At 39.9% G+C, this 16547-nt stretch overlaps 1 protein-coding gene across 1 annotated transcript in view; it reads right to left on the bottom strand.

The window, feature by feature from the left end:
* ALDH1L1 (aldehyde dehydrogenase 1 family member L1) overlaps positions 1 to 16547 on the bottom strand; it is a 74177-nt gene that overhangs the window by 27932 nt on the left and 29698 nt on the right. Inside the window, exons 10-15 of the mRNA XM_051983047.1 lie at positions 14842 to 14989; positions 12376 to 12495; positions 11224 to 11351; positions 4839 to 4989; positions 3478 to 3548; positions 1867 to 1972 (exon numbers count right to left, since the gene is read on the bottom strand). Coding sequence (XP_051839007.1) covers positions 1867 to 1972; positions 3478 to 3548; positions 4839 to 4989; positions 11224 to 11351; positions 12376 to 12495; positions 14842 to 14989 — 724 coding nt within the window. The remainder of the gene's footprint in view (positions 1 to 1866; positions 1973 to 3477; positions 3549 to 4838; positions 4990 to 11223; positions 11352 to 12375; positions 12496 to 14841; positions 14990 to 16547) is intronic.

Raw genomic sequence — 16547 nt, 5'->3', positions numbered from 1 at the left:
ATTATGCACCTACTATGTATTAGCCACTATGCTGAGCGTTAAGGATTCTGGGAGAGGCACTAACAGGTAGGAAATGGAGTCAGGAATGGGAATATTGAAGGAAATGATGGATTCTAAGAGGCAGAATTGAGGAGAGAATTCATTTCAGAAAAGGAGTACTGCCTGCATAGAGGTACTGAGCTGGAAGATAACTGTTGTAGCTGAGGAACAGCAAGACAGCTAGTTTGGTGAGAACACATGAAGAAGAGTAATATATGATAAGATTGGATGGTTTGGATAGTCAAATTATAAATGGCCTTATATTTATTTAAAAGTCATTTTTATTTGGTCCTAGGAGTAGTTAACTCCTAGGATCAACTGATGATTCCAATATTACCAGGATAATTCTCTCTTCAAACATTTTCAGATTCTCCTCATTGCCTATCAAATTGGAGTCATGGGATGACTCCATCCCATGGGATGATCATGGGAATGATAAGGTCAGACATATCAATTTGTAAGTTGTTAGGAGGATGGATTAGTAAAACTCGAGGCAGAAAAACCAAGCACGAGGCCATTGCAAAAGTCCAGAGGTGATGATGATCTTAACTTAGACTAGGTGAGTAGAGGAGTTTGGATCACAAGGTATTGGAAAGGGAGAAACATTAGGATGACTGATTGGACATGTGGAGGAAAGGAGAGTAAAGAGGCAAAAATGATGCTAGGAATCTGGAAGATTGGTGGTGCCTTTGTCTGAAAGAGGGAAGGGGTTTTTAGGTTGTTAGGTAATGAATTCTGTTTTGGAAATGTGGAGTTTGAGGTGTCTCTGGGACATCCAACTTGAAATGTCCAATAAGCAATTGGTGATGTGGGACTAAAACCTAGTATATAGATCTGAGAAAAACAAGGATGAGTCTTAGAGATACAATTATTTTCTTGCAACAGCTCCAACCTATACTGATTTCTCTCTGTCTTGATCGATAATATTCCATCAGCAATATTCCATTGATTGCTGTATCTTCTTACCTCTCTATTAGCACCCCCTGCCCTTCTTCTTACTCCCACATTAATCTTGTGTTCCATAGTCTTGCTCAGAGGTGATGACAAATTAGTTTTTTTATTAAAGAGACAATATTGTGAAGAAAGAATGAAAAAGAATTTAAATGTTCTATGTTTAACCATATTGGATTGCTTTCTTTCTTGGGAGGTGGAAAGGGAGAAAGAGGAAAAATTTGAAACACATGATTTTACATAGGTAAGTGCTGAAAACTATCTTTGCATGTATTTGGAAAAATAATAGACTATTTAAAAATAATTTAAGTTCACTTTATGTTCTTGTCATACCAACTCAGGTAGGTAGTGTATGTATTACTGTTCCCATTTTACAGATGAGGAAAAGTAGTTGGTTTTTAGTTTCATCACTTCATAGTCTTAGCTAGTAACTGGGCTAGAACTTCAACTCAAATCTTGACTCCAGTTTAGTGCTTTTTCATGACACTTGGCCATTTCTATGAATAATAAAGTCATAATACTACCTAAGTACTGAATCTTCTCCCTTGAGATAAGCTGAAAAATTTGGTACAAATAGATATAACTGGATAGCTGCCCAGGAAAGAAACAGAATCCCTGGAGTTAGCCTAATGGGAGAGATGGCTGAAGAGGAGAGATCTTCCCCTTTCCACTTAGCAAATCCTGGGCTTAATAGTGGAAATTCAAGTATAATGTCATTGTCCTGATGGGCCAGATGTGCAACTTTCTCTGAAGAGTTCTACAGAAGAAGGATTTCCATTAAGACTCAGATTTGAGAAACACACATCATTATGATTACGTCCACCCTCCTCCTCCTCCTCTTCATCTTCACAGCCCTTGCACGCTGAGATGACTCACCTGGGCTGGCTTGATGACCAGAGTGTTCCCAGCCGCCAGGCAAGCGGCGGTCTTCCAGGAGAGCATCATTAGGGGATAATTCCAGGGAATGACAATGCCACAGACCCTAAAGACCAAGACAGGCAGGCATTAGTCCTGACCAAGCAAGGACCCTTCCCCTACCCATCCTGCCTATTTCCAGCTTCCCTGTCTCCTCTCTGTGATCCTGATGTACCTGACAAGAAGCTTGACTTGGATTCAGAAGACCTGGCTCTGCTTCTAAGTCAGCATGACTTGAGTTGAGTCATTTTGCCTTTGCAAGGGCTCATGTTCCTCATTTATAAAATGAAGAAGTTCAACTGGATGAAACTGAAGGTTCCTTTGCCAAGTTATCCTGCCTGTTGCCCCTCAGCTTTCTCATCTGTCAAATGGACTGTTTGGTCTAACATAATCCCCTTTCCATCTGACATGTGTACTATGATTCTGTTCTACGGGATAACTGGTTTTTAATTTTTTAATTTTTTTCTACAGGATAACCTTACAAATATTTGAAGCTGTCTTTCATGTCCACATCAGCCTCTAAGCAACTCTTCTGAAATATTTGCTTTGCAAGGTTTCTGCTACTTAACTTGTTAATTTATTTATGCAATACTTGTTAATTTATTTAAGGAAGCTTTTAGTTCCTTAACCCAAGGGAATGAATGTCTAGAGATGAATGTGGTACGAGATAGAAAGCCCACAAAGACGAGGTATTGTGCCTGGGTTTCCGGCAGATATTTCCAAGGTTGCTTGGTGCCAGTGGAGACTTTTTCTGGCACACTGATTGCATTTGAGCCCTAGGTCTTTTTTTAGAAGTATGAGGGGAATGGGGTATGTGTGTGTGCATCAGCCTCTCCAAATGAATGCTCCAGTCAGATGGCCTGACTACTAAAGAAGCTACAAGCATCCCTCCTAGGGGTGGGCTTAGCTTGATTATTCTGATTAGCTGCATCTTTGGAGAGCTAGGAGAGGCTCCTAGACACAGAGTTGAAAGGGACCTTACTGTTTGATCACCCATCATTTAACAGATAAGGAAAGTAAAGACCAGAATGGTTAAATGAATTGCTTAAGATCATAGAGCTATAAAGCAGCAGAAGCAGCATTTAAACACAAATCCTATGACCTACCAGTATTTAAAATTAAGTCCCATGACCCCAAATCCAGTACTCTGTCATAATGATAGGAAGTCTTTTGATTTTTGATATAAAGTATTTTCTAGTCTGTTCTTTTCCTCCATGCCCCATCTCCCCAATCTCCACCTATAAGGGGAGTACCTCTTCCCAAAAGTTATCTTTTTTTCTCTTGTGTAGATTTTTCATATATTTATATGTGCATGAATGTAAGTTCCTTTAGGGCAGGAACCCTCTCACTTTTATCTTTTTATCCCTAGTATCTAGTACAGGGCCTAGCCACACAATAGTGCTTAATAAATGCTTGTTGATTCATTAATTGCACCACATTGCCTCTCACAAAAGTGGGGTCCACTAATTATGATTAGCATTGAGTAAGTCCTCAAATTTGACCAGGTCCAATTTTCCGACAATCTTGCCACCAAACCCTCCTGTGAAAGCATCCCAAAGTGATGGAACTCACCCAACTGGTTCTTTCTTGGTGAAGGTCAGGTTGCGATTAGGCCTTGCTTGGTTAATGGGGATAGTGGTACCCTGGAAATAAAACACAAGGATGCATCAAGGTCTTAACCCTCCTCTCCCTCATCTCTGACCATCCAGGTGCGTACTATCCATTAGATATCTCAGCAATTTGTTCTTGACTTGGGAATAAGAAGTCAGGCATCCCTTAAACTAGAACGTGCCATGAAGTAGTACATGAGATTGTAATTGTAACCCCAATATTCTTTCCTCAGACTCTTAGGGGAACCTAAGCCAATTAGGTAGCCCTTTTTGCCTCCATCATGTTCTCTGTAAGATAGGTATTATAATCAGAGGTTCTTGTCTATAATGCAGACTTTGTGGTTCCTTATTGGTGCAGCGGGAAGATAATCCCAGAGAAAGACTGTGGCCTCTGAGATTTATAGGGGAATATGTAGTCATGGCAGCTGTGGGTCTTGGAGCAGAAAAGTAGGATTCCTGCTTTCCTCCAGAATGACTTCTTAGGTTTTTCCTCCCAAAGCTTCCTCCATTGGTGAAAAATGAGAATGAAATGTATACTCAAGGGGAGACTGACTCATTTATACAGAGAAATTATGGGATTCTATTTTATTCTATTCTAACCAGGTCATTTTTTTCTCAAGTAACCTTCAGGAGCCCCTCCTGACCGACATTCAATGCTTTCTACAATTCTGCCCTCATTTACCTACTCCAAATCAGATTTCTCTAAACTACCCTAGCCTTCAACTTCTAGCTGCAAACTATCTCTTCCTCTCCAAATTTCTCTCGATCCTTTCAGCCAAATGTAGTTTAGAGCTGCTGTAGCTTCAGACCACACTCATTATTTAAGAGAAGCAGGAATCAAGGTTCAGAAAGCTGAATGACCTGCAGAAGGTAACACAATGAATAGTAGAGCCGGGGACTGGAAACTACAGCCTCCAACTCCAAGCCCAGGTTCTGTCCACACTGCTGTCCATGACGTCTCCTTTACGATGACCTTACTTTTTCTTGTATCGTAGCTATTTTCATAAGTGTCCTTCTCCCTAGGAGCAGGTCCTATATTGTGGTCATCTTCCTATTCCTACTACTGAACCTTGTACTTAAGAATGGAGAGATTTAAAACATGGTTTAAATTCCACGAGAATGTCTTTCTCTCCTGGGATTCTCCATCCTGAAAGGCAAAGGTTACTGAACTTCCATCCTAGGCAAAGGGTAACTTGTGAGTCAACTGTGTCTTTCCCCATATCTCAGAGAATCCTTTTTGGGGGGATCTTGACCTGACTCATGGGGAATGAGACTTTCAGAGAGGAGGTCAGGCTGATGCTGCACGGGCCTGATGGATCCCACCTGAATTTTGTCACACCAGCCTGCAAAATAGCGGAAAGTTTGGATGGACATGCCCACGTGTGTCTTCAAGGCCAGCGTGTATACTGCGCCTGAGTCGATGGACTCAATAGTTGCCAGCTCTTCCTGATGTTCCTCCATGAGATCGGCTAATCTGGACAGCGCAGAGAAAAAGAAAAGGAACGGTCACCTTCTTTTTGCTCTCCATTGTCCTTCCACCATCTTGTTTTTCTCCATCTTTCATTGTTCAGTTCTTGTCCCGCCTTTCCCATGATCTCTCCTTCCTCTGAAATCTTACCACATAGTCTATGCCATACATTTTAAGGCTTAGAACTAAGTATGGAGGATCATAAATCTGGGAAGAACTTAGCAGTTCTTTGGCATCTAGCAGAATTTAAGCATCTAGCCAAACTCTTCATTGCCCAGGGTCACACAACAGGCTAGTGACAGAAACAGAAATGTGACTAAAATCCAGATCTCCTAACTTAGTCTGATGTTATTTCCACTTAAATACACCATTCAATTCTTTTTATGTTTTCTTATTAAAACTTTTTATTTACAAAACATACGCATGGGTAATTTTTCAACATTGACCCTGGCAAAACCTTGTGTTCCAAATTTTGCTCTTCTTCCCTCCCTAGATGGCAGGTAATCCAATACATGTTAAATATGTTAAAATATATGTTAAATCTAATATATGTATACAATTATCTTGATGCACAAGAAAAATCCTATCAAGAAGGGGAAAAAACTGGGGAAAAAAAACAAAATGCAAGTGAACAAAAACAGAAAGAGTGAGAATGCTATGCTGTGATCCACACTAAGTTCCTACAGTCCTCTCTCTGGGTGCAGATGACTCCCTTCACCACAAGAGCATTAGAACTGATCTGAATTATCTCATTGTTGGAAAAAGCCATATCCATCAGAATTAATCATCATATAATCTTGTTGTTGCCAACATCATTCAATTTTATGCTGTTTTGAGATGTTTACTAATTCTGATGTATGTGAAGTTTCTTTTTGTAGTGGTAAGAATTCTAGTCTGGTAGCTAGAAGATCTGCATTTAAGTCCTGACTCCATTCTAGCTAATAGGCATTTCCTCTTTCTCTTCATCTCCGATTTTGTGGAATGAGGAGGGATGATCTCTAAAGATGCCTCCAGTTCTGCCCGATGATAACTCTTCCCATCTTAATCACTAGCACTTTGAGGACAGATGGTGAGTCTTATATACTTTCCTTCCCACATTTTAATTTTTATTTTTTTTAACAGAAGAAAGACAGATACATGAGGTTTGGAAGAGGCTGAATCTGAGATTAATTCTTGAGCGGATCCTGACATCTTGTGTCACAGTGAAAAGAGCACTGGATTTGGAGGACTTGGAAGGTTATTTTCTCTCTCTAGATCTCATTTTTCTTATCTGCAAAATGAGAGTGGAATTCAGGGATATCTAAGTTTCTTCCCAGCTTTGAAGTCGAAGAGCCATTTTCCCCCCTCATTTCAGAATCAACCTGCTGATTGCTGAAGCCTTGGAAAGGAGTCAAGCAGAAAGCTATCAATAAATGGAGGGAGACTGAGAACTCTAAAAAATCATTTGTTAATTCCTTTTAAAATATACTTCATTTGTAAGAGGGTAGCTCTGACAATATTCTCTATTTTAAATGTATATATACTTTATATACACATATAATTTGAGACTTTAGAGAACATCTAGCCTTGCCTCCTCAATTTTGCAGATAGAGAAAGCAGAGTAGGGGAATAATTTGTACAAGTTAACAGCAGAATCTCCCTTGCTTCTTTGAAAGGTGGGAGACTATGGGTGTAGAGCATTGCATAGACCACTAGATATAGTTAATTTGGAGGAGTTAATTTTACTGAACTATCTCCACTCTTTTTTATTTTCTGGTACAAGGGAAAATGACTCAAGGAGTGATGTGGGGTACTGACGGAGATGGGCAGCAGGAGGGCGAATTTAGAAATGAAGGTGACATAAAATCAAAGGGTATCGATACGAATTCAAACAATGGCAAGAAAAATCATCAAGTTAATGCTGTAGCTAAGGACTGAAGCAGATTTTTCCCATTCATAGTTTAGTTTTCTCATATTGGGTATTGTTTAATTTATATTATAAATACACACATATATGTAGATATTTACCATTTTATATTTTTCTATGAAAAAAATCGATTTTCTCTTCCTATCAACTTTCCCCTCCTTTACTGGGAGCCCCCCCCCCAAAAAAATCCTTATTATAAATATATATAGTCAAGTAAATGAAATGATCTTGTTGGCTATCCTTCTTCCCCTTCCCTCTTCCCCCCCTCTCTTTCCCTTTTGTGTTTATATACACGTGTGTACGTACACACACAAATTCTGAGTCTTGGGTCCCTTTATCAGGAGGTGGATAGAATTATCATTGGTCCTTTGGAGGCTGCCTTCAGTAACTACTGGGAGAACACTGCCCTCTGCTGGACCTGTTATCCAGGCTCCACACAGTGAAATGACACCTTTTGCAACTGCAAGAAATGAAATCCGTTTTAACATTCGCTGGAAATTTATTTAGACTCACTAAGAAGCAGTATTTAAATTTGTTGGGATAATGCCTTTCAGGCTGCTTGAGAACAGGCCCCATGCTATACACCTGCTTGTGTATCCCCCAGTGCATATCAAGGTCTCTCTCCTAGCAAGAATTTGATAAAAAACTAATTGATTTCATTGATTGGTTCATCACATCAATGGGACACCAGGTAGGGCCTAAGCCACACCAAGTTTAGTTTCTCCTTAAAAATTTCCAGAAAAGATGCCATTCTCCCTTAATAATGTTTTCCTTCCTGTGCCCATTGTAGTTTTTTCTTAAATATTAATTGTCATTAATCACATCCCTACTTTTCCCTTCTCTTAAGTGGAAAATGGTATTCACTAAAGAGCATAAAAGAGTAAGTAAAATTATAAATACATACATATATGTGTGTATGTCTATAATATAAATTGAAGGGTCTCAGGTATTGCTTTCCTGACTTACACAGAACTCCATTGCCTTCTCCTCTTCCTCATTTATCACATTGGCGCCCCTAGAAGCTTCCACTTGGGGCCTTCTTCTCCCCCCTGAGTGAGATGATCTCTGAAGCTTATTAACATCAAATAAAAAACTGGTAGCCCCCCCCCCCCATCTAGGTTGTCTTCCCTTATTAGGATGTAAGCTCCTTGAGGGTGGGAATTGTTTTGCTTGCTTCTATTTGTATCCCCGATGCTTATTGGCACAGTATCTGCTTTATTTTGGGTTATGGGTGTTTGTGTTTCATTCACCAAGAGGGCCAAAATGACATCACTGGGACAGAATCAATGTACAGTGTGTCTGACCGTGGCTGACCAAACCAGTACAAGCTTGGAAGGCTCTACCACAGATCAGGCACAGAGAGTCCATGTGAATATTTGGGTTGGAGATGACTTTAATATTTGGGTTGGAGATGACTTTAATTAGCCCATAAAAGGTCAGCTGAGAGAGGGTGTCTCTGAAATGCTGGAAAGTTTCCTCTCCAAATCCCCACCTTGAAGAGGTAGTCACTTGGGGGGGAATGAGAGAAGGACCATTTAAGCCCTTATTTTATTTATTAATTTTTTTTAAACTTTAGGAGATTAATTGACATCAAGATCCTCACAGGAGTGAAACACAGGAAGAGGGAAGAGGAAGAGGGAATAGAAAGAAATTAAAAAAAGGAATATGGGAAAATTGCCAAAGTCTAATGGTGTGTCACTTCCTAGGTCTGGCCCTGCTTCTAAATGTGCCTTTCATTTGATGCTAATGTAAGTCTGAGATATTTTACTCAGGTCTGAGAAAGTAAGGGGAATGGAAGGCCCCTTGTATCATGGTAGAGATGAGAGCTGGAAGGTATCCCCAAGCTCACAAGGATCAGGAGATTTGGAGCCGAAGGAGGTTCTAGATTTCGTCTCATTTAAATCTCACTTTTTACAGCTTGGGGAAACCAAGATCTAGAAGGGGAACTGATTGGCTCACAGGCATTAGCAGGACTAGAATTCAGTCTGACTCCCAGTTCAGTACCCTTTCTAACACAACCCACTTTTCAGGGACATTAAGAACATCTTCTGGTCCTGCACTCCTTCCTCTATTCCTCCTTCATTCATTGGCTGGTGTTCGAAATTCTGTTCTTGGAGTTCCATGCCATTAGCTGATCCTTGTGGAAGGATTGCCTACATGCAATCACGATTGCAGAGGTCCCACTCTGGGCTGTTCTAAACATGTCATTGTGCATTAGGACTTGAAACAGGATTTGTCAGTGAGTCTGGAAAGGAAGGTTTGGGGCACATGGAGGGGGAGGAGCTACACCAAGAAGAAACTCAAAATCAATCTCATTTGTCCCCAAATCTGCTCCTCCTGACTTTACCAGCTTTGTCGCCCCTGTTTGAAACCCTAGGGTTATCTTTGGATATGAAAGGAGATGAGGGGTCACCAAGCCAGTGGACTGCACTTTTTCAAAACATTTTCTATACCCATCTCCTCTCTATTCCCACAGTCACAGCTCAGTACCAGCCTTCAGCAGCACCTACCTGGATCATTGTAATAATTGCCTGCTAGATTTTCCCACATTTATTTTTTCCCTTCTCCAATACTATCTTTATAATCCTCATCAACTTTACGTATGTCTGGACACAATATCCTTCTACTCAAAAACCTTCAATGTCTCCTTATGCCTTTTCAGTAACTTTTAAACTGCTTTATTGGGCATTCAGGCCTTCCTGAACCACTCTATCCTTCAAACTTTAATCCATTATTACAGTCCTTTACATATTCTAGACTCCAGAAAACTCAGACTACTCTTCTCAGACATCCACAGAGTTTTCCAGTCTTCATGTCTCTGCTCAAACTATTTCCCATAAGAGGATTTTTGTTTTTGTTTTCGTCTCCCTAGTGCCTGGCACATGGCACCTAGTCACCGCTTAATAAATGTTTATTGAGCTGAATTGAATTATTTAAATTTAATAACTCTTGCAACGCCTATCATAATACTTGAATAGTAATAGGAGCTTAACATAGGTTTGTTGAATGTGTTAAATACATGGGAAATTGGGGACATGGAAGTTAAATCTCTCCATCCATAACCGCAAGCATATGGCAGTCTTATTTTCTACTAAGCCCAGTTTTCTATTGGCCAAAGAAGGTCCCATGTAATGCAGCATTTTATCTTTTTTATTCTGAAATTCTTTTTAGGATTAATATTCAATGTTCTGTGTTTCACAGGCCCTTTCAGTCCTAAATATTCTACAGTCCATTCTAGCTCTGACATTATGTGCTCTGAGGACCCTTCAACCTCTGAAGTCTATGTTCTAAGTAAGATCCCTTCCAACTCTGACATCTTATGTTGTAAGAATACTTCTAACACTGTATTAGAATACTGCCAGCATTGACATTCTGTGTTCTAAGGGCTCTACAGCTCTGACATTCTATGTTCTAAGGGCCCTTCCAGTTCTGACATTCTATGTTCTATGGGCCCTTCCAGGTCTGACATTCTATGTTCTAAGGGCCCTTCCATCTCTGACATTCTATGTTCTAAGGCCCTTCCATCTCTGACATTCTATGTTTTAAGGGCTCTTCTAGTTCTGACATTCTATGTTCTAAAGGCCCTTATAGTTCTGACATTCTATGTTGTAAGAATACTGCCAGCATTGACATCCTATGTTTTAAGGACTCTCCAGCTCAGACATTCTATGTTCTAAGGCCCTTCTAGTTCTGATATTCTATGTTCTAAGGGCTCTTCCAGCTCTGACATTCTCTGTTCTAAGGCCTCTCCAGCTCCGACATTCTATGTTTTAAGAGCCCTTCTAGTTCTGATATTCCATGTTGTAAGAATACTGCCAGCTCTGACATTCTATGTTCTAAGGGCCCTTCCAGTGCTGACATTCTATGTTCTAAGGGCCCTTCCATCCTGACATTCTGTGTTCTAAGAGCCTTTCTAGTTTTGACATTCTATGTTCTAAGGGCCCTTCCAGGGCTGACATTCTGTGTTCTAAGGGCCCTTCCATCTCTGACATTCTGTGTTCTAAGAGCCCTTCTAGTTCTGACATTCTATGTTCTAAGGGTCCTTCTAGTTCTGACATTCTATGTTCTAAGGGCCCTTCCAGCTTTGCTACACCGTGATTCTGAGATTCTGTGATTGGTTGATGGAAGTCAGTGGGCATTTATCATATTTTCTCTTGTTTGTTATTATTCTCTGTGGATGTGGGCTAAACTACTACACCCACTGATTTTACAGGAATAGTAGCTTCCTTCTTGTTGAAGGTAGGACTTGGGAAGGAACGCTCTGCACCCCCTTTTCTAATGCTTGGGTTTAAAGCCCCCACCCTCCTAGAGAGGAGGAAAGCTTTCTGGCTTACTTGTAGAGAAGTCGTCCCCTATCTCTGGCATTTATCTTCCCCCACACTCCATTCTCAAAGGCATCTTTGGCCGCGGCCACGGCCTGGTCGACATCAGAGAGCTGGGCGAGTGACACTTTGCAGATGGCCTGTGGGGAACAAAGCCGGGCACAAGGTTTCCTGGAGGGTCCAAGGCTCAGGACATCCATCACTCGGGGCATGTACATGAGCAGTGAGAGCACTTCTAATGTAAGTGCCCCCCGAGACTCTCGTGATAGATGTCCTGAACTTTACTTCAACCTAAAGCAATCAGGGAAACTGGGAAGACCTGGGCACTAGTTCAGTGTCCTATCAGTTCTGTGATCTTTGGATAGGGGAGACATTTCCTCAATTCTCATATTGGTATTTTAAGCCCTCTTTTCTTACTTCTGAGAAGGTGCCTTCCACTTTGGAAGCAGTGAATAAGACTGAAATCAGAAAGACCTGAATTCATATCCAGCTTCTGATAATTAATAGCTACGTGACCTGTGAATAAATCACTTAAGCTCTGTCTGCCTTAATTTTTTCCACTCTGAAATGGGAATAATAAGAATGCATATCTCACGAGGTTGTGAAGATCAAGGGAGAAATTTATAAAGTGTTTTTAGCACAGTACCTGGCACATAGCAAATGTTCCCTTCCCCTCTTCTAAGTTATTTAATCTCTCTGGATCTCAGCTTCCTCATTTGTATAATGAAAGGGCTTCTATTGCTAAATCTATGATTCTGTAATCCTTTATTCCAGATGAGAGATGAAGTAATGCTCATAAGAATTGGGGTGAGTGGGAAAATAAGGTAATGATTGAAGTTCTATTTTTTCTCTTGACCCTTCCAGATTCACTCAGCATCTGTAAAGCTCAGTTTTTATAAAATAAGCAAATGGAGGTCATTCCTCTTAATCTCTGGGACATCAGATATCTATTTCCAAAGATTTTTTTGATTTTTATCTCATCTGAGACCCCTAACTCTTACCCTCTTTAAATTGGGTGGGGCAGAGGTTATAATTTCCACTTTATAAATGGAGAAACTGAGATAGACTAACTTATTCAAGGTCTCAGAGTACATAAGGGATGAGATCTAGATCACCACTAAATGGAAGAGGAGAGGAAAGGGTTTGGCAGGCCTGCCAACTCACAGTCCCATCTGTTGGGTTGATGGTTTCATAGGTCTTATCTCCTTCAGCATCCACAAACTTCCCCTTGATGAAGAGCTGGTGAGGCATTCGGATGGTCAGGTTGTTGATGGATTTCTCCACCTGAGAAGGAAAGTGACTTATTGACTCTCATTCCTCTAAAACCCAATATGAGATGTGGACTTTAATCTCATTTGCCTTCTCAGACAAAAGGGATTGTTGCAGTGGTAGCTGAGGAGTGGGAAAATTTGTTTGAAGTTGGTTTGGCATTTTTAGTTTCTCCTGCTAATGATGCTGTGGGGCCCCGGATATATTTGGAGGCTGTGATAACCTCCATCTGCAAAAATCCCCAGAATGCATTATAAACTCCAATAAAATCCCAACTCTATAACTTTGTGTCAGCCTGATGATTTATTGCACTCTATAGCGCATCATCAATCACTTTGGTGTTGTATAGCAAAGACTTCCCTATGACTGTGGAAAATGGAAGTTGGAGGAAGGAAACCTCATTGGGGAAAAAAAAGTATCATCTATTCTTTTTTTGTTTGTTTACTACTCTTTACCTACTCTTAGCTTTCTTGTCTCCATGTTGTTGAAGGACAGAAATAGAATTATTCACATGGCCTACAGACCTCTAAGTAACCAGCATGAATTCCTGTGACTCCATGATTATCATTTACCCAATCAAAAGGAAATGCATCCATAAGATGCTTTTCAAATTTCCACATGGCACAAAGCTGGGAGGGAAAACCAACATGTCACATGGCAGTTAGGTTCTAAAAAGGCTTTTGACAGAAAAGAATAACTGGACTGAATCTAACAAAAAAGAAATGTAATAGGAGTAAATGTAAAGTCATATACTTGGGCTCCAAAAATCAACTCCCTAATTTCAAAACAAGGGAAGAATGGCTAGAGTTCATTTTTAAAAGATCTGGAGGTCTTAGAGAACTGCGAACTCAACCCAAGTCAACAAAATGATATAAAAACAAAAAAATAGGTTTCAGATAATCATTGTTAATGATTAGAATGGGCTGCCTTGGAAAGTAGTGAATTTCCCCTTGACAGAAACCTTCGGGCAAATACTAGATAGCTACTTGTCACACATGTTATACAGGGGATTCCTATTCCTACACGGAATGGATTAAATAGTCTCTGAGGTATCTGCCACCACTAGCATTTTCTCAAGAAATTTTCTCTTCTTCAAGAAGAGAGAAAACTTCCCTACAATGTGGTACAGTGTGGAATGGGGCTGGGGTGGGGAGAGGAGTGGATAAATTTGGGTTTAGAGGAGCTGTGTTTGAATTCCACTTTGTCATTCACTGTGTGACCTTGTTCAAGTCACCAGTTAGCTCATTTGTACAATAAAGGGGTTGAATTAAATACATCCAAAATCCTGTTAAACTCAGAAATGTACAATCTCAGGTGCAGAATTGTAGCTATTGTAGGTAATTGGATGTCAGAGCTTTGCTCTTAGCAACCTACACATTTACTGCCTGCCTGGAATACAAACTTTTAGATGGAGTACCTTGGAACTAGTTTTTAAGTGAGTTTGTATCAAGACAGAATAACAATTTTCAAAATAACATATAGATAGAAAAAACAGTTTTCAAATAAAGTTTTCAAGTTACTTAGCAAAAAAAAAATTGCGAATAAAACAGGGCAACCTATTTTTCCATAATAATTTTTTTTCCATGGCATCCTGGTTCAAAATTCAACCATTTCTCAAACTTCAGATCATTGGAGTAGCACAGTGTCAGGATTTTTCTTCCTGTATCATTCAATTAAATACATGTAAGCTATATAAGTGACAACTAAGTGGCACGGTGGATAGAGAGCACTGGGCTTAGAGTCAGGAAAACCTGAGTTTGAATGTGGCCTCAGTTTCTAGCTGTGTGGTTCTGGGCGATTTATTTAATCCTATTTGCCTCAGTTTCCTCATCTGTAAAAAGAGCTGGAAAAGGAAATGGCAAACCACTCCAATATCTTTGCAAGAAACCCCCAAATCTGGTTATAAGGAGTTGGATATGACTGTACTGACTGAAAAGGATTTGTAAGGTTCCCCTAAACATATTCCTACTTGGATGTTTCCACAATCTCCTTAACAGATATGGAGAATAAAGCCATGAAAGAAAGGATTCTCAAATGCAGTTTTTAGAATTCTCCAGGACTGTTGATTTCAGCTGCCACTTTGTATTCCAAAAAAAAAGTGTCATCATCACACAAGGTTTGTTACAGGGCTCCTCAAACTTTTTAAATAGGAGGCCAGTTCACTGTTCCTCAGACTGTTGGAGGGCCAGACTATAGTAAAAACAAAAACTTTGTTTGTGGGTCTTTAAATAAAGAGACTTCATAGCCCTGGGTGAGGGGGATAAACATCCTCAGCTGCTGCATCTGGCCTGTGGCCGTAGTTTGAGGACCCCTCCGAAGGTTCCCCATATTTTTTGGAGGGGAATGTGATTTACCACCTACATAGTCTATAGCTTGTTCTTCTTCTCCATCTTCCCCTCTCAGTTTCCTAATCAGCATCTGAATGAAGTCCCCAAAGGTAGTTGCCATGTACACATCTTCATTCTCTAATTCCAGGCCATTACATTGCAGTTTCACTTCTTCTACAAGCCTAGAAAAAAAGAGATTTGAGAGCACATGATACATGTTCTGCACATCCCTGCATCTGCAGAGATTAAGACTAAATGCAAGACCAGCAAGATGGCAATGACCACCAGCCCCCATCATTGTTCTTAGTGGTACCACCAGCCTCCTCATTCCCACCATCATGTTTTTCTGAGATCTCACACACTATGGAACTATATTATGCTTGAATAATAGTTACTAAGATAGTAACTAATCAATAAAAATAGCCGCTTAAAAGTTTACAAACACATTAAAACATCTCATTTCTCATCTATCTCTTCTGTCTTTAAGGACTTTATGCTGTAGAAGGAAAAGACACAAATAAAACTATTAATCACCATACAGATAATGAACAAAAGATACATAAATAGTAAATGCAAGTTAATAACAAAAACAAGCATTATTTGTTGACAATGAGTTTTTTGGGCAAAAAGAGATCTTAGTTAATCAAACTTTCTGAAGGAGATCTGGACTAGAATTTAGAAAGAATTGGGGGCCATAGTTTAAGAGGGATTCTGATATAAACTTGAGCATGTGCTACAAGTAGGTGGTCAAGATGGTGCCAGATGGCTGTAATATGTAAGGGACAGTTGGAGAATGGATGAGAGGATGGAGGAAAGAAGACAAGAGCATGGTCTTTGAATATCTGATGGATTACTGGAGAGAGAAGACATCCCTTTAAGCTAAAAATTGTACAGTGCTAGGTGCAGAATATAGCACTTGGCTGTGCTATTGATTGGGAAATGAATGCCAGAGCTTAGAATAGAATTAGAATCAATTTGGAGAAGGAGGGAGTTATCACAAGGGACAGAGTTCAGAAATTCAAAAGAAGCAGAAATCTTTTTAAAGATGAGCACTGTCTCAAGATAGAATGAGCTCCCTAAGGAGGTAGCCGGTGGTCCAATGTTAGCGTATGGAGCTTGCAGTTAGGAAGACCTAAGTTTGACTCTGACTTCAGACACTTAATTAGCTTAACAAGTCATTTAAGCTCCGACTGCTTCAGTTTCTTCAATTGTAAAATTAGGCTAATAATAGCATCCACCTCACAGTGTTGCTATGAAGAACAGATGAAATAATAGGGGTTTTCTAAAACCTTGGGGTGTTGTAAAGATGATAGCTATGATTAATATTTATCATCCTTACTATTATGAAGTTGTTGTTATTATTATCTCTCTGTCATTGGAAGTGTTCAGGTAGAGACTAGATGAATACTTGTCAGGGAAGATATATAAAGAAAGGTTCTTAACATATTCTATGTCAGGCCCACCTTTCCCCTTTGATGATTTGACAAAGATTATCTCATTTGTTCTTCTCAGCAAGACTGTGAAATTAATACTATTATTAGCCTTATTTTACAGATGAGAAAACTGAGGCAGAGATTAAATAACTTGTCCAAGGGTACAAAGATAATAAATATCCAAAGCCAGATTCAAACTTAGGACTTCCCAATTTCAAATCTCATACTCTACCAGGGGTCCTTAAACTACGGCCCGTGGGCCAGATGTGGCAGCTGAGGACATTTATGCCCCTCACCCAGGGCTATG

Source organism: Antechinus flavipes, chromosome 1 (assembly GCF_016432865.1).
Source record: "Antechinus flavipes isolate AdamAnt ecotype Samford, QLD, Australia chromosome 1, AdamAnt_v2, whole genome shotgun sequence".
Lineage (NCBI taxonomy): Eukaryota > Metazoa > Chordata > Mammalia > Dasyuromorphia > Dasyuridae > Antechinus > Antechinus flavipes.
Note: the sequence above shows the minus strand (reverse complement) of the source record. Positions and strands in the feature narration are given on the sequence as shown.